Below are 17,175 nucleotides of genomic sequence, written 5' to 3'. Positions count from 1 at the left end.
GCTTGCTCAAGCATCTGTAAGATAAAACACAGGGTTTAACTGATATTGTAGGTTGTTAGCAACCCGGCTAGTAAGGTTGCTACCAGATGACTCTGTAATTTGCATCGTGTAGAATAATTCAAATTTGTAAATTGTTGGCTTTAACAACTTTTGTGTTTCTCAACACTATAAATGGGTGTGTGTCCGTGACCTGTATCGGCGAGAGGCAGCGACGATGATGTCCTCCGGAGGCAGTGTGCTCCTCAGGGCTGCTGTCACACTATTACCCAAACCAAGTTGGAGCCGAGGTAAACTTAATTATTTTCCCCTTTAATAGACTAAAAGTTTAACAAACAAATTTAAAAAGAAACCCTTACATTCTTTTCAGCTTCAGTCTGTAAACAAAAGTCCATAAGTAGTATAAGTGTCCCTCAAGTCTGGACACACGAGGGTGATAAATGCAGATTTTCAACAAGTAACATTTTTAACAGCTTTTTATTAAAATGGAATACTAATAAATAATTCAATTCGATTTCCAACACATGTGATGCAGTTTAATGTGCTTAGCAAGATTCTTGTGAACATGATGCAATCATTTGACATTGCTGCCATTGTATATCTACACAACAGTAAGTAAATACATTAGTATTGGCCATAAATTAAATATATCTCTCTGTTATTTATATCTATCCATTATTACGGGCCCCAGGTAACCCCCAAGGACCCCATGAGTAGCTGACGGGCCTCTTCCATAGCACACCAGTGATGGAACATATAAATTCTGACATCCATGCTCTGATTTAATCAATATAAAAGAAAGGTGTTCTGTCCCTCCTTTTAGGATGTTTATGGTGTCCATGCAGGAACATTTCTGTGAAACCGGGAGACCTGAAACCAAAGACGGTTCCTGCTCGCTACCTTGGCCAGCCAAGCCCTTTCACTCATCCGCACCTCATCAAACATGGTGACAATCACACTTCAACCACTCGTAGTAAACTCATACATACTAAGTGGTATTCTGGAAATCAGCAATACTGCAATCTAGCAATAAATATGTGGTTTTATTTCCGTTCAGTCTGTCAGTTGTGTTATTTGATTCTCAGGTGAGGTGACACCTGGCCTGAGCCAAACCGAATATGAACTCCGTCGTCACAGGCTGGCCTCACTCATCGAGGCCCACTCGGATAAACTCGGACCGTCTGCATCGTCCGGCACGCACGTGCTCGTTATTTTGTCCCATCCGACCCGCTACATGACTAATGACATACCGTATCCTTTCCATCAGAACCAGGTGGGCTTGCTTCTCAGTAATATACAGTAGAACCTATAAAGTCAAAAGTTTGTCATCCTCCATTTGTTTAAAAACAATTAGTACCAATCTCAGACTGTCGCCATTATTACTTAAGACTCAAATTTTGCAAAACTTTCCCCAGGACTTCCTCTACCTGTGTGGCATCTTGGAGCCTGACAGTGCTTTGGTCCTCCATGGGAAAGGACGACCAGACCAGGCCATTTTGTTTGTTCCTCGCAGAGACCCAGGCAGGGAGCTGTGGGATGGCCCGCGATCAGGGTTGGATGGAGCTGCTGCTTTGACTGGCATAGAGAGGGTTCATAGCACAGAAGAACTCGGTCTGGTGCTCAAAGCCCTTAAAGGTGAGTCGACTGTGAAGATGCTCCCCTTACACATTCCCATCATCTTCAGTTTTCTTTCAAGAGAATAATAGATGCAATTGCCGTAATAAATAATATTGAAATATTTGATTTGCCACTGTGGGCTGAAAGTGCACTTGCCAACTGTAGGGGGAGCTCTGAACCAAAATGATAAATCTACTGTATTCTCAACTAAATGAAGTGAAAGTGTTGATTTTTAATGATCCTGGAAAACTCCTTTCTACTGCCATCTTCCTCCAGGCTCCACCCTGTGGTATGACCATTCTCATCCAGCCAACTCTCGACTCCACCAAGCACATGTCCATCCCGTCTTGCAGGCCGGGCCAATGCCACGCCCCCTAAGTCCACTCATTCATTCACTCAGGGCTTTAAAGAGTTCAGCGGAGGTGGCCCTCATGCAAGAAGCTGGTCGCATCACAGCGCAGGTTGGTGTCTAATTAAAGGCAAATATGAATTGTAGTTGTGGGACGTGTCATAATTACTCGCTTCTATTTGTGTCCCACTTTTTATTCAGTTTTCACTTCAATCCAATTTGCCTTTCAGGCTTTTAGGCGGACCATGGCTCTATCTCACGGGGAAGTGGATGAATCCGTACTCTTTGCTAAGGTAGCTCGGTAAACAAAAGCATTTTTATTTAACGCTATGAGCTGTTAAGTCAGTAATGTAGCGATATACAAATTGATTGGAAGAGAGTTCCTCGCAGTGTAGAAATAATTCAAGGTTACCATTTCTCATTTAAATTGCAGTTTGATTTTGAGAACCGGGTCCATGGTGCAAATTTCTTGGCCTATCCGCCTGTGGTTGCTGGAGGGAATCGTGCCAATACTCTGCACTATATCAACAACAACCAAATCATTAAGGTAAACAGTGGAAACTTGCCATGCAGAGATGGTTGAAAAATGTCAGTCTGATCTGGCTTTCATTCACTCGATGTGTCTTGATGCATTATAAATGAGGCCCACAAGCTAATGCCAGCGAAAATGAGTAAAACCTCTGGAAAGCTTCTTTGAAAAAAAGAGAAGCAGATGACTCTAATATACTGTTAGCAAAAAGAAATGAAGAGAAAAATCAAGACAAGATTGCGTTTGTGTTAGTGATTTGTATTCATTATGCACTTTATTATGTTTCATTATGTGTGCATATATAATTTCTCGCATGGCGCTGTTCCCTCGCCACTTAAAAAGATTGCAAATTGTATGAGTCAACTTTGTTACTCTTCCTCAGGATGGTGAAATGGTGCTCCTTGATGGCGGCTGTGAATATTTCGGTTACGTCAGTGATGTGACCCGAACGTGGCCAGTAAATGGAAAGTAAGTTGATCATCCCAAATAAAAAATAAAAATAAACATTTTCCCCTCGGTGACATTGCTTTCTGCCTCCCCCCAACTCCCCCTTCTGCCAGATTTAGCGCTCCGCAGGCAGAACTTTACGAAGCCGTCCTGGAGGTCCAGCTCTCCTGTTTATCTCTGTGTTCGCCAGGTGTCAGTCTCGACCATATTTACAGCACCATGCTGGCCATGTTGGCAAGACAGCTCAAGCGTCTTGGCATCGTCAAGTACATCGGTACCAGCGATGCTGATCTATTAAAGGTCAGGAAGATGTCACTTGGCAAAACTGATTTTCCATTTTAAAATATTCTTTGTTATCCTCTTCCCAGGCTGCAAGGCGGTACTGCCCCCATCATGTTGGGCATTACTTGGGCATGGACGTCCATGACACTCCAGAACTGTCCCGCTCACAACCTCTACAGTCTGGAATGACCATCACCATAGAACCAGGTGACAATAGGAACTTCCTAGATTTTCTTTGAGATACCTAACTTTGTGTTAGTTCTATGATTTAAAGAAACGCTTTTATTAAAGCTCTTGAAGTATGTACTTTCATGTGTTCTCTCTAACCACAGGGTTGTATATTGGTGAGGAAAATGAGCAGGCCCCAAAGTGTTTCCGCGGAATGGGTATCAGGATCGAGGATGACGTACTGATCCGGGACAAGGGTGGGCCCTTAATTCTATCCGCTGATGCCCCAAAGACCATTGGTGATGTAGAGCGGGCCTGTGCCCAAAGGTAGGGCAGGAAGAGACGTGGCGGTGATGGTAGGCATTGATTGTTCTCCACTTCTCATTTATCCATATGGTGATGGAAGATGGTGATGCTTCATGAAATGTGCGCACTCAATTTTAAAGAGATTATTTACAGCATGAGTATATTGGTAAACCTATAAAAACTTGGTGACTCCGAAGAGCCAGAAGTTTGGGTGTAGATTTTTCTGGACATGTAGAGTATATTTATATACAAGATACTCAAGCTTTTAACCATGTGAGATCTACTGCATTGTTACCCAGTTGTCAGTGTGTGAAACCAGACACTAAGCTTTGAATACAAGCCCCAAAATGTTAATTATCACATTTTGTTATGTCTTCCCGTGAATCCTGCATTGTTGCACACACTTGTCAGAAAACTGCATGGTTGCTATAATTTAACAACTCATTTTAATCTACAGTGATTCACATTAAATGTGTAACGTGTTTGGTGCTGCTAGGTAATCAAAATCAAAGGCCTGCAAGGGTAATAAGTGTTTTTTGCCAGATCTATTTTTTTAAGAAAAAGATCTACATGTGTGTTTAAAAATGCTCTGGCGTCTCAAATAAAAAAAAAAAAATGTTTTTTGTTTGTTTTTCCCCGTTGTGTCAAAGTATCAAATTGTGTTGATACTTGACTTTTGAACATGTACTTTTTTTTTTTACTTTTAACTTGACTAATGGCGCTTTATGTTTGAGCGTCGACCGAGCGTTTCCGGAGAATCCCGAACACATTCGAAGACTTCCTCCCACCATCCTCCCCTTCACGCCTAATGTTGCCGTACCTCCATCCCTCCCCCCGCATCAGAGGAGTAGAAACAACAAGCCGCCATTTTGTTTGTGCGGACTGACCGTCCGAGCGGAGGAGATAACCGAGGGAAGGAGTGACTCTGGCGACCGGTGACAGCCGCTCTGACAACCGCCGGCTGGAAAACAACCTGGCCGAATCCCGTCCGTGTTACACAGGGAGAAAAAGACGTCCCCGGGAAAGAGAAGGCGGCTGTGGCGAGGAAGCGGGAGTCGGTGATATATATATTTATATATGAGAAGGAAATACTCTGAAAAAAATCCAAGGAAGGGGGTGTTTCGTGGAGCGAAGACGCGGAAGAGGGCTACATATCATAACGCACGGGGGAATTTGCGAAAAAACGGCTGCAGGAAAACATGAAAAATAATAATGCCTGCGTCGCGGAGGAAGGAAAGAGCCCACATAGACAATTATATAAATAAATTGCTGCCGGGCAGAAGGGAGAGGTGGAAAGAAAGAGAAATTTAAAGAGAGGAGAAATTGTTCGGAGCAACGCAAAAGCGGAGCATTCTTCATCACAAAGAGTTTTTTAAGCCCCAAGTATTTCATGATCGTGATAGCGACGAGGATCTTTTTGCTTCAGAAATAGCGATCATTTACTTCAGCGAGTCAATGTTTGTGACATCTCCGCAGCTCTCCTCCGGCTTCAGTTTTTCCCCCAAAAATCTTTCTTGTAGCGGACCGGCAAAAACATCACCGAGTGGCAATATAGATTTCTCCGGTTTTGCTTTCAAGCGTTTCTAACGAGAGTTAAACGATGGGAGATGCTCACCGCACAGATAAGTGATCGTCTGTAAAAATCAAACGAGGCTAATTGGATCAATCTGACTGGTCGCTCATCGCCAATTAGCACCTTAGTTACCCTCCAAACTGTGCTAGCCACGAATAAAGTCTGGTTCAGAATCGTTTGCACCGTTTGTGATTTTTGCCAAGTTTCTTTGGTGTCGTTGCCCTCGCCTGCATGCTGCAATAGTCACGATCGCGCCGAGGGGTTGCAAACCAGCAGATGTGCAATATGAGCCCGTTCTTGTGGACCCAGTGCCTTGCATGATTCAAACACTCAAGTGCACAGATCAATCTCACGCATGACCATTTTAGTTTTCTCTGAGCGGACACTATTCTTATACGTCCTTGTGCAGCATTGTCTTAATTCCCCTTCTTCGGGAGCAGCACTCAAAATCATTTCGCAACGCACCAGTTGATTGCCTTTTGAGAATTGGGAAATCTTGCCGCGATGTATGTCCAGCTGAGTCAAATTGGAAACGCAACGGAGGATTCACCCAGTGTTGCATGAGGAAAAACCTCCCTGGCAAAAGTGCTTATCGGGATTCCCGTTGGACTCCTCATCGGAGCGTTTCAAGCAGAACTACCGGATTGCTCCGCCACCATGGCGGATAAGACTTAGCAAGCGACGGAGGAAGGATCCTGGGACAATTGTGCGCAGCCCAGGCTACGTGCGGTTGTCAGCGGACCGCACGCCGACTCCACCTTCCCACCTCCTTCTGTTCAAATCTGCGAAGAAACAAACTATCCGCCAGGGGAGGGGGGCTGATCTCTGTACACAGGAATAAACCGAGAAGGAGAGCGGTGGAACAATTCAACATAGCCGTCTTCTCCCCTCCCGTCCCCCAAGCGGTGGGGGGACGATCGGAAGCAATTCGGATTAGAAAGCACAAATAAGGGGAACACGATTGCCCTTTGTGGATCTAAAACTTTTTTTCCTTTTTTGAATTTGTCAAAAATATGGCCGATAATGTCCTGGAGTCCGGCCCGCCTTCAGCCAAGAGGCCAAAGCTGTCCTCTCCAGCGCTCTCCGTGTCTGCAAGTGATGGAAACGGTATGTAGAGATTTCGTATCCATTTTGTTTGCGAGGAGACAATAACTTGAAAGAGTGCGTTTATTACTTTCTCATCTTGCAAACCTTGCAGAGTTGCACGAATTGATCCGACACGGATATAAACAACTTGTTCAGGGTGTGAGTGTGTTTCTTAGTCGATTTTAGGTGAAAGTGTGTTGCTAGAGAGCAAAGCCGAAGTGCAGCTGGCGGCACGATCAACTTTCTCCGAGTGATGTTTTGAAGCGTTAGCATCGGTGCGCTAACTAAGCTAGCGAGTGCAAGATCCACCTCCAAACAATGGGAGAGTAGAAGCACTCCAAATTGCCGTCAAAGTTCACTTTTTGCTTTAAAAGTGAACTAAAACGACGGACGTGACCAGGCAGGGATATGAAAAATATCACGATCGGGAAATAAAAACCGTGAACATAGAAAACTCAGTTTATGAAACTGGTTTTTGGAGAAAGTGACGCTACAAGAATGGGCTAGCCGACGAGCTTGTTTTAAAAAAAACTACTAGAGCTACCGGCCGGCTAGCTAAAAACATTGGCGTAGATTTTATCGATTACCAGAACGACGCTTTTCCGTTGAAGCAATCACTACTTTGGTCAAAGCGAGATTAAATTTGGGGTCTCTTAAATATCCTCGACATGTATTTTAGCTGCCATTAGACTCGGGCTTAAGTGAACAATTGTAACGCAGCTAACCATTGTTCAATACTTGATTGAAGTTATGCGAAGCGTTCAAATCAATCACAAAATGTCGTCTTTTTTTAAATATGGCGCCGCGTTCTAAAGGAATTGTCGAGCATTTCCAAATTGTCCCATGTTAAGTCGTAAGGCCAAGTGGTTTTCACTTTTGTTTTACCGACAATGCCCCTTCTGCTTCTCCCTCCATTGTCTGCCAGCGCAGCGACAATGCTCCACTCCTTCCCCAAATAATCGATCGACACTTTTCTAAACCATTTGCGATCCTCTCCATTTAATTGTGCTTTGAAAAATTTTGAAATCAAATCATTTCATTCTTTGACGCATAGACACAATAAACTTTACGTCTGTTTAGACTTTTACTATTACTACGAAGCAACTATACTTTTTGGAATTGCGGGCAATAAGTTATAATAATGCATCGATACTGGAACACAAGTTTCTCGCAATTTCAATTAATTGAAATTATTTCTACAACTTTACTTACTCTTACAAAATAAAGTCACTTTTGCAACAAACTTTCCTCTAGTCTATAAATTACATCACTAAATAATCTGTACTTTAAAATTAACTGCGGTTTGATTTGCATTGTGAAAATTGAACTGAATTGATATAATTATTCAAATAATGTTTTTGATTTTAAAGACTTTATATTATTATATATATATTATATATACTTTAAGAGCTATTTCCAAGTTCATTTTTCTGTTTCTTGCCTGCTCTAATTTTGTGTAAGAGGAGAACCAATGTGTATTCACTTAAAAACTTTTTCCTGTGGACCCTCACATTCATTCAATCGTTTTGAGCCACCATTCATAAAATAAAAAATATAAGTAGACTGATTATCGTAACTCAATAAGTGATGAGGCAGAGACAGTCCAAACAATTAGTAATGCAAAAAAACGTTTTTATCCAAACGTGAGTCACCTCTATGCCACATGGCATATGAAATATTTATTTTACTGGTTTTCACTTTAATCAGTCTTTATTTTACTGGCTTATAATTTGTGACTTTGTTACTTCTAGATTTTGGTTCACTTTTTGACCTTGAGCACGACCTCCCGGACGAGCTCATCAGCTCCTCGGACCTGGGTCTGACCAATGGAGGAGACATCAACCAACTCCATACAAGTCTCGGAGGGATTGGTTTGGGAAGCCAGGATGCTGCTGCGAAACACAAACAGTTGTCCGAACTTTTGCGTACTGGTGGACCATCACAGCAGGGTGGCCCCACTTCCAACAATCCCGGACCAGGGGCTTCCATGGGCATACTGGGAGGTGTCAGCATCTCCCCCGGTGCACCTCAAGGCATGCCCCCTCAAGGCCAGCAGCAACAAACCGGACTCATGCAGCAGGTTGGGATGGTTGGAGGCTGGATGGGCGGCCAGAGAAGCACCAATGGACAGCAACAGCAAGGCTTGATGGCGGGTCACGTGATGAACGGCTCGTCAAGGATGGCTTACCCTAGCGGTGCTGGCATGGGTAACAACAGTAATCTTCTAGCCGAAACACTACAGCAGCAGCAAGGTCAGCAAATGGGGTCCGGGGGTCAGCCAGGGATACGACCGCAGCAACCAGGAGCACTGAACAAGGTAGGGGAACCGAAACATGAATGCCACATACTTTAGTTGTTGGGAAAATGTTCACATTTCAAGATGTTGGTCGCAGTTGCATTGTTGTTGCACGTCTGTGGTATGTCGGGGATGTGGTTTAGTTTGACTCCCTGCTGTTGACCACTGTGCATCTCAATTTCCCACGGGTTGGAACATAAATCTGGAAATGAAAGTTATCAGAAGATCTGACCTTTATTTAAAATGAGAATTATTCACCTATTACTGTAATCCTTCATGCGTTCGTTTTCCCATCTTTCCGATATCTGAGTTTTCTCCTCGCCTCCCACAGATGAATATGATTGCCAATGCGGGCCCCTATGGTGGTCCCTATGGTCCATCTGCTGGCCAAGGGCTGCCTGGAGCAGGGCTGAGCCCACAACTCCAGAATAAAGCCGGAATGGCCAACAATATGGCCAGCCAGTTTAACATGGAAAAGAAGGTGACATCGGGTCAAGGCATGCCTGGAATGGTAAGAATCATTTTTTTAAAATTGATATCCTGGTCCAAAACGTGCATGCTTGATTGATCTGGCAGGCCCTTTTGAATTATCTCTAAATATGAACATTAATAGTTGTTTACCCCGATGTGTCAACCCTGAGATTGACAGTCGAGTGTGTTACCTCACCTCTCACCCAAAGTCACTCGGGAAAAGATGCACACTACTCAAACGCTCAGACAATTTGATTAAAGCTGAAAAGTGTATCATGATCCTGTCGGGTTAAAAAAAAAAAAAAAAAGGGTGAATTTAATTACACTGTCAGGATTTGGTGATGGATTATATGCACGTCTTCATCCATAGAGGATATGCTTTGATTAAATCATTTGTAGGAGTTGGAGTGTGTGTGTGTGTGTGAGGTGTTGGGGAGGAGAGGTTGCGTTTCATCATGAAGAAATGACATGATGTTCTATCTCTTATTTCAAGATGCCTCAGCAGCAGCAACCTCCAGGCATCGCCAGCGTATCAGTCAGTGGAGCAGCAGCGGCGGCGGCGGGAGCAGCTCAGGTTGGACTGGGTGCTGTAGGGGCTGGTCCCTGCACAGCGCCCCCTACAGCAGACCCGGAGAAGCGTAAGCTTATTCAACAGCAGCTAGTCCTCTTGCTCCACGCACACAAGTGCCAGCGAAGGGAGCAAGCAAACGGGGAAGTGAGGCAGTGCAACCTGCCTCATTGTCGCACCATGAAGAACGTACTTAACCACATGACTCATTGCCAGGCTGGCAAGTCCTGCCAGGGTGAGTTTATTGGAGCCAGTTGATCCTGAATTGTCAATCTTTTTCTTTTGCTCTTTCTTAAATATGATTTTTTTTTTTGTCCTAGTGGCGCACTGTGCCTCATCAAGACAGATCATCTCTCATTGGAAGAATTGCACGCGGCAGGACTGTCCCGTGTGCCTGCCTTTGAAAAACGCTGGAGACAAGAGAAACCAGCAATGTGAGTAGACAGACACGTGTATATTATTAGTTTTCTCCAATCTCACTATTTTTCCCTTCTTCATCTATTTTTTCTTCACCACAGCTCTTGTCAGTACTGCAGGACTCGGTTTGGTGAACTCTTTAGGTTCAGGAGTACCGGGTGGGCAGTCCAATAGCCCAAACTTGACCCCGCCCAATCAGATCGACCCCAGCTCTATAGAGAGGGCCTACGCTGCTCTTGGTCTTACCTATCAGGGAAACCAGATGCAACCACAGTCATCCCAAACCCAGGCCAACTTGCCAAACCAGGGGATACAAGGGCAACCCGGATTGCGCAATCGGAATGTCATGGGTTAGTTTTGTCTATTCTTCACGAACATTTTTCTCATATTGTGCGACTTTGACTAACGAGTAAATTGAGTTAACTCAAAGGCAAATTCAAAATTTCTATCCAGGAGGAAACTCAATGGGAGTGAATGGTGGAGTGCAGACCCCAAACCACCAAGCACCCCTGCTGCCAGACGCCATGTTGCAAAACAGTTTAAATGCGCAGAGGTAAGACAACTTGACGTCGGCATCTTAAATCAAAACGCTTTTGCTTAACATACCAAATGTTGTCTCCGTTCGATTCCCCTCGGGACTTCACCAGTTTAATGAATGATAGTGTGGGGAACCTTGGATCCATGCCTACTGCGGCTCCTCCTTCTGCAGCCATGAGGAAGTCTTGGCATGAAGACATCACGCAAGACCTGCGTAACCACCTTGTACACAAGCTGTGAGTCTTCAGACCATTTCATCGATTTGTTGTCGATTAATCGATTTATTTTCCCCACCTGGGTTGCACTTTTCTTTCGAAACCCGCACACATTTTTATTTCATATTAGATGATCAAAATATTTCCGACATTATCTGCCTGGAGTCACTTTTAGAGGGCAAAACAGTTTTATTTTCTTTCAATTTGACTTTTTTTTTTTTTTTGTGAACAGCGTACAAGCCATCTTTCCTACTCCTGACCCAGCTGCTCTGAAGGACCGGAGGATGGAAAATTTGGTGGCGTATGCTCGGAAAGTCGAGGGGGACATGTATGAGTCGGCCAACAGTAGGGTAATTATCAACAACCTTTGTGTCCAATGAGCCAAAAAAAAAAAAGTCATTATCAATTGTTACTGATCTCGCTACTTTTCTCAAGGCGGAGTACTACCACCTCCTGGCAGAGAAGATCTACAAGATCCAAAAGGAGCTTGAGGAAAAGAGGAGGACACGTCTCCAAAAGCAGGGAATGATGCCAGGGCAACCTAGCTTGGCCTCCTCAGGCTTCCCACAGGGGCCTCTCAGCCTGGGCCAGCCCCCCATGCCCCCTGGGCAACCTCCAAGTAAGGATACATAGCATTTTTATAATCCAATTGATCAATGTTGTTACTGATGTTTTCATTGTGTCAGATGGTCCTCACGCCGATCCATCCATGATTCGACCAGGAGGACCGAATCAGATGGCCAACAGGATGCAGAACCCAGCAGGTGTGTCTCTTCAACTTCCTGTTGAAACATTTCAAAGCATCCATGGACATTGATGTATAGATTATCAAAAAATGATGTTGAATTTATGGATTTTAACATACTAGCATATCTGATTTTATTTATTTAGGAATGAACCAATTTGGCCAGCTGGGGATGCAGTCAATGGGTCAAAGGTCGACACCGCCGCTTACACTCAGTTCGCCGATGAACCAGGTCGGTATCCTGCATGTAAAATTTCAATGTCATATATTTTAAGTACATTAGAAAATACACAGAAAAAGTGACACTTTCTTGCTCTTGTTTTTAGATGGGTATGGGATCCACAAGGATGGGTCAACCAAATGCCACGCAGTTACAGAACCAGTACCTCCCACCAGGCCAATTTCCCGGCTCCAGTCCTAGTCTTGGTTCTGGTCCTGTTGGTGTAAACCAGCCAGGATCACAAACTGCTGTGCCGCTGGTAAACATTTCCGGCCCGAGATCATGAGATAGTAAACAAGAGAATCAAAGTCCTGAAATCACTCCAACCCTCTTCTTCATCTTTGCAGAACCAGATGTCAACCCCGCCGTCGCTACCAGCCGGCAGCCCTTCAGCTCAGTCTGCTACCCCTGCCCCGGTCTCTGCACCCTCTGGTGGCTCCATGGGGGGGGCCGCCAATGTCTGTGGTGCTGGACCTCTGCCCAACATGCCTCCGTCCTCCACGTCAAATCAGCCCAATGCATTTCCGCACTGCCCACCCATTCGTACAAACTCTCCATCACCAGCGCGCAGCTTAACGCCTCAACCTCATCAGACGACGCCCACGTTACCTCGTTCTCAGACGCCGCAGCCGCAGACCCCGAGTACGCCCCAGCTGCCCCCTCAGAATCAACAGCAAGCGACTCAGCAAGGGCAGGTGGGGGGCTCTGAGAAGGTTCATCAGCTTCCACAGCAGACGCTTGGGGGGGCTACTACCTCAGGCCCCCAGGCAGCTCAGGCTTCTTCGGTGCCTATCCAGAACGCACATGTGCCACTACAGCTGCCGCCAACGCCAGTGAGTACTTTTTTGACCCCCCTCCTCCATTATTTGTAATCATTAGACCATCTCACCCTTTTTTTTTTGGTCATCTTCTTTTCAGCAGCTGTCCCCTAAGCTCCCCGGAACAACGGACGGTCAGGTGTCTTCACCAGCCTCGGTCAGCAGCAGTGCTGATCCACGTTCCCAGCTTGCCCACCAGGACGGTCCCACTCCCATCCAGGAGGATATCAAAATGGAAGTGAAGAAGCAGGAGGAAGAAGAAGAAGAAGCAGATGAATCCCAAGGAGAGGGCAAGTCTATGGGCAAGACGGGCAAAGTTGAGCCTGACGATAAAGCGGAGGAGAAGCATGAGGTAAAACTGTCAAATATTTTTTTTTAGCCATCGATTTCTTACAGAGAAGAATAAATCATTTCTTTATCCCAGATAAAGAAGGAGAATTTATCAGAAAATGGGTGTGAAGCGGAGGCCATGGACACATCTTCGTCCTCTGCATCTTCCTCAGTGAAAACTGGGGAAGACAAGAAGCCAGAAGTGAAAAAAGAGCCCAAAGAGCAAGACGAAGCATCTGCAGGCTCCCCAGCCAACACTCAGAGCAAGAAGAAAAGTAAATTTCACACTTCTTGTTTTCTTCCCCCCACTTTGCTGACAGACAGCAACAATTAATTACATAAAATATGACAAATAATTGATTTTTAAATGCATTGTGGATATAGCCGCTGCTCTTTGTTCTCCTTCCAGTCTTTAAGCCAGAGGAGCTCCGTCAGGCTCTGATGCCCACCCTGGAGGCTTTGTACCGGCAGGACCCCGAGTCCCTCCCCTTCCGTCAGCCGGTGGACCCCCAGTTACTGGGAATACCCGTACGTATTCGAACTAGTAACAAAACTAACCTGGTAAGGGACTGCACTGGCTGCCATTTTGCTTCAACTCCTCTAAAAATGTAGTTTTTTTTTTTTGTCATAATTTTCATCTTATCTTTTTTTCCCCCCCCATCTTTGGCATTGCTATCGAGTGTGTTTTATTGGCATAATTTGACCGCAATGCCTTCACGCTTTCATTTCTGTTGCATGTCAAAGGTCAAGAAAACGAGATTTGGCTGTGACAAATATCTACGCATCTGTAAATCAAAGCAATTACTCTTATGAACATTTCATTAATCCTAGCAATAATTACGTGATGAATACAGTTACATCGGAATCTATTAGTTTTTAATTAATACAGTTTAATATGTTCCGAGCCTCCACTGAATAAATAGTTTAAAGACAGTCAAGCTTTCATAACACATTGGTTGATATGAAAGTATTTTTAACGTTCATAAGCCAATTGCTTTTGTTTATCACATTTGATTCATTTACCATTTCCAAAGTAGCCTTTCGTCAATCATTTGTGTGTTCCATCGCTTGCTTTCTAGTTCAGTTCCTCACCAGTAGCAGTTCGTTAGTAGGCAGTGTGTAGAGGCGGGGCACTAATTGATCTTATTGACGACATTGTGTGTGTGCCTGAACCTGTCAGAAATTGTTTCACGTGAAATTGAGAAATATTTATTAACAGGCACGACTTGAAACTGCCTCTCGAGTTCGATTTCATATATCTTTTAATAGTCTAATAGTAAAATTAGGAATGCATATCAATTGTCCGAAAATTTCCAAACTTCTATATTTGCCTCACCTCGGCACAGTTGGCTTGACTTACTACTTTGATTTCACGCTGCTGGCGCTTTTAATGCCGTCCGCCATGTTGCTTAAAAAACGTAAAGCTTTGTCTGCTTTTTGCCGTTTGCTCCGATCGGTCGGTTCTTAGTTTTGCACCCCGTTAACTTTAAGCAGCTGGGGCTCTGAGCCAGCTACTTTTTGAACAGAAGGATGCATGTAAAAAAAAAAATCCTTCTTCTGCAACCAACTTTTGCTATCAAGTCCAAATGAGCAGACTCATGGCTCTCAGCTGGTCCCAGTTCCCGACATCGGCATAAATGTATAGTCCAAGGTGCAAAGCGAAGATCTCGAGGGCCGAAGTTGTCATGTCTCTCTGTTTGCACACAAACCTTCTTTTCTGCAGTGCTCAACAACATTGTCCCCCCTGCACCCTCTTCTCTCCCTACTCTGGTCCAACTTCAATGCCTGACGTCGCTGATGATGGCGTTCTCGATCCCCATCTCCCTCATCTCGGCCTCTTGGACATGCTCTCTCTTCTCACCCTCAATTTCTACCCCCCCTCCCTGATTTTTGAATCCGGACGACGCCTTTTCCGACCCAGGACTACTTTGACATCGTGAAGAACCCCATGGACCTGTCGACAGTCAAGCGGAAACTGGACACGGGGCAGTACCAAGAGCCGTGGCAGTACGTGGAGGATATCTGGCTGATGTTCAACAACGCCTGGTTGTACAACCGCAAGACGTCCCGAGTGTACAAGTACTGCTCCAAGCTGGCTGAGGTCTTTGAGACTGAGATCGATCCTGTCATGCAGGGGCTCGGATATTGCTGTGGAAGGAAGGTGAGCAGACACAATAAAAAAAATCACCCCAAAAATGTTTATTCACTGATAAATATGGCCGCCATTTTTTTTTTTTGTCTTTCTTGCTCTAGTTTGAGTTTTCCCCCCAAACTCTTTGCTGCTATGGAAAACAATTATGCACCATCCAGCGTGATGCTGCTTATTTTAGCTACCAGAACAGGTAAGGGCTGTCTGCTCATTGGCCACACCTCCAACTAATATTTTAACAATGGAATTTTAAAACGGCTTTCCACACTACTAGTCAATTCAGCTCAACTTGTTTTTGTATTTTGCACACTAATAATACTTTCTGCCCTTTAGTATTATTGACGTGGTGGTACAATTACAAATGAGTTTTAATTTGGCTTCACCCTGCCTCCATCTTCCATCGTTAACCATTTAGATTTTCATTGTGTTGTCATTCATAAAGTGGGGCTCCTGATTTGTTGGTTACTAATTTGGCAATACTTGAATGAATCAGCGGGGGGGCGGTAATTTTGCTCACCGCCCGAGAGAGAGGGTTCCCACTTTATAAATAAACAGAAAGGATGATGGGTCTTTTTGTTGCTCAAGCGTAATATTTCTTCTCATCCACCCTCATGTTTTGGAGACTGAGCCCTCATGTTGCTGTAAAGTTGTTGTTGTTGATCACTGAACGTCTGACGCTAATCTTTGCTTTGCCTTGGCTCTCTGTCCTCTGTTGGATGTTGTCCACACTGTTCCTTCACCCCTTCCTCCCCAAAACGTCATTGTCCCTGTCTGTAACGATTTATTTCACGTCTTTTTTTTTTTAAATATTCATTTTGACTCCCCCCATCCCCTTCTCTCCCTCCCTCCCTTTTTTTAACGCTTGTGATGTCTGCATTGGCCTGCTTTGGTGTGACCAATCATCCACTCCAAAATTTACGCTCAAACTCAAAACCCCTGCCCACACAACACTTCTGCATCACGATTGGCTGCTGGCGACGACCTTCCTTGCCCTCTGCCTCCTCCTGTGTGTACGCCCCCCGGCCTGCCCCGCCCTGCCCTGATTGGCGGCTGCTTCTCCGTGCCCTCTCTGTGATTGGCTGTGCTGATGGCGAACGGTGTAGTTCACCAAAATATGGGCTTCTTGCTGACAGGTACCACTTCTGTGAGAAGTGTTTCAACGAAATCCAGGGCGAGAGCGTCTCCCTGGGCGATGACCCTTCCCAGCCTCAAACGTGAGTTTCTCTCCTCAATTCTTTTGGTGAAGAAACTTTGAATATTTACCAAGGCTCAAGATGATTCTCACTGTTGAATTTTCTGGTCTCTCTGGCAGGTCCATCAACAAAGACCAATTCCAGCGAAAAAAGAACGACACTCTTGATCCTGAGTTGTAAGTCCTTTTAAAATTTCTGCAGATTTTTCATTCTAATAATAAATATTTCATAGCTAGTGGTAAAAAGGATGAATTTTCATGGCGCTCCTCACTGATGCTATATTGTCCTCCATCTTTGCTCAGGCTTGTGGAATGTGGCGACTGCGGTCGTAAAATGCACCAGATCTGTGTTCTGCATCATGAAACCATTTGGCCCTCAGGGTGAGCAAATCTTATTTACGTGAATAATTCAATAACCCTAATTCTTGGATTTTCGACACATTGAGTCTTTCCATACATTTGTACATCTATTTATTTCCTTCAATACAGCTTTGTCTGTGACAACTGTCTGAAGATGGCCAATAAGACCCGGAAAGAGAACAAATATGCAGCTAAAAGTAAGTTGGAGAGAATTTCTAGATTTCTAGTTCAAGAGAATTTGATCTAAATGAAACTACTTTTCCAGGGCTTCCTCAGACCAAGCTGGGGAGCTTTCTGGAGTCGCGAGTGAACGATTACATCAAACGGCAGAATTACATCGAGGCTGGCGAGGTCACCATTCGAGTGGTCCACGTCTCCGACAAGGTGGTTGAGGTCAAACCGGGCATGAAGTCCAGGTAGGATTGCACAAATGAACCCAGCTACAAAGTCCCATTGAGAGTTGTATGAGGGAAAAATGTAAAAAAAAAAATTTTTTTTTGCTC

General features: G+C 44.6%; 2 protein-coding genes across 6 annotated transcripts in view; both read left to right on the top strand.

Annotated features, from left to right (window-relative positions):
* The first annotated feature begins 33 nt into the window (after window positions 1-33).
* xpnpep3 (X-prolyl aminopeptidase 3, mitochondrial) lies at window positions 34-4,313 on the top strand. The gene is made up of 11 exons (XM_088356899.1): window positions 34-287; window positions 821-943; window positions 1,083-1,270; window positions 1,413-1,632; window positions 1,891-2,075; window positions 2,194-2,256; window positions 2,397-2,510; window positions 2,875-2,960; window positions 3,053-3,239; window positions 3,308-3,428; window positions 3,554-4,313. Exons 1-11 carry the CDS (start codon window positions 215-217, stop codon window positions 3,718-3,720), a joined length of 1,527 nt encoding a protein of 508 aa, XP_088213025.1. The 5' UTR covers window positions 34-214; the 3' UTR covers window positions 3,721-4,313.
* A 138-nt stretch (window positions 4,314-4,451) lies between these two features.
* ep300b (EP300 lysine acetyltransferase b) overlaps window positions 4,452-17,175 on the top strand; it is a 19,008-nt gene continuing 6,284 nt past the window's right edge. Inside the window, exons 1-24 of one of the 5 annotated variants that reach the window (XM_088356897.1) lie at window positions 4,452-6,375; window positions 8,106-8,671; window positions 8,982-9,161; window positions 9,615-9,924; window positions 10,010-10,123; window positions 10,208-10,456; window positions 10,560-10,659; window positions 10,754-10,879; window positions 11,091-11,208; window positions 11,294-11,477; window positions 11,581-11,622; window positions 11,750-11,835; window positions 11,930-12,082; window positions 12,171-12,656; window positions 12,742-12,993; window positions 13,066-13,246; window positions 13,381-13,499; window positions 14,893-15,132; window positions 15,225-15,313; window positions 16,224-16,334; window positions 16,433-16,489; window positions 16,616-16,693; window positions 16,802-16,869; window positions 16,938-17,088. In XM_088356897.1, coding sequence (XP_088213023.1) covers window positions 6,282-6,375; window positions 8,106-8,671; window positions 8,982-9,161; window positions 9,615-9,924; window positions 10,010-10,123; window positions 10,208-10,456; window positions 10,560-10,659; window positions 10,754-10,879; window positions 11,091-11,208; window positions 11,294-11,477; window positions 11,581-11,622; window positions 11,750-11,835; window positions 11,930-12,082; window positions 12,171-12,656; window positions 12,742-12,993; window positions 13,066-13,246; window positions 13,381-13,499; window positions 14,893-15,132; window positions 15,225-15,313; window positions 16,224-16,334; window positions 16,433-16,489; window positions 16,616-16,693; window positions 16,802-16,869; window positions 16,938-17,088 — 4,154 coding nt within the window. In that variant the 5' untranslated portion in view covers window positions 4,452-6,281. Of the gene's footprint in view, window positions 6,376-8,105; window positions 8,672-8,981; window positions 9,162-9,614; window positions 9,925-10,009; window positions 10,124-10,207; window positions 10,457-10,559; window positions 10,660-10,753; window positions 10,880-11,090; window positions 11,209-11,293; window positions 11,478-11,544; window positions 11,623-11,749; window positions 11,836-11,929; window positions 12,083-12,170; window positions 12,657-12,741; window positions 12,994-13,065; window positions 13,247-13,380; window positions 13,500-14,892; window positions 15,133-15,224; window positions 15,314-16,223; window positions 16,335-16,432; window positions 16,490-16,615; window positions 16,694-16,801; window positions 16,870-16,937; window positions 17,089-17,175 lie in introns of all 5 variants that reach the window. The other 4 variants (XM_088356898.1, XM_088356895.1, XM_088356896.1 and 1 more) reach the window with 4 other exon arrangements.

This window comes from Syngnathus floridae, chromosome 17, assembly GCF_059516105.1.
Source record: "Syngnathus floridae isolate MCC-2025c chromosome 17, RoL_Sflo_1.0, whole genome shotgun sequence".
In the NCBI taxonomy this organism is placed as follows: domain Eukaryota; kingdom Metazoa; phylum Chordata; class Actinopteri; order Syngnathiformes; family Syngnathidae; genus Syngnathus; species Syngnathus floridae.
This window is presented reverse-complemented; position numbering and strand designations above follow the sequence as displayed.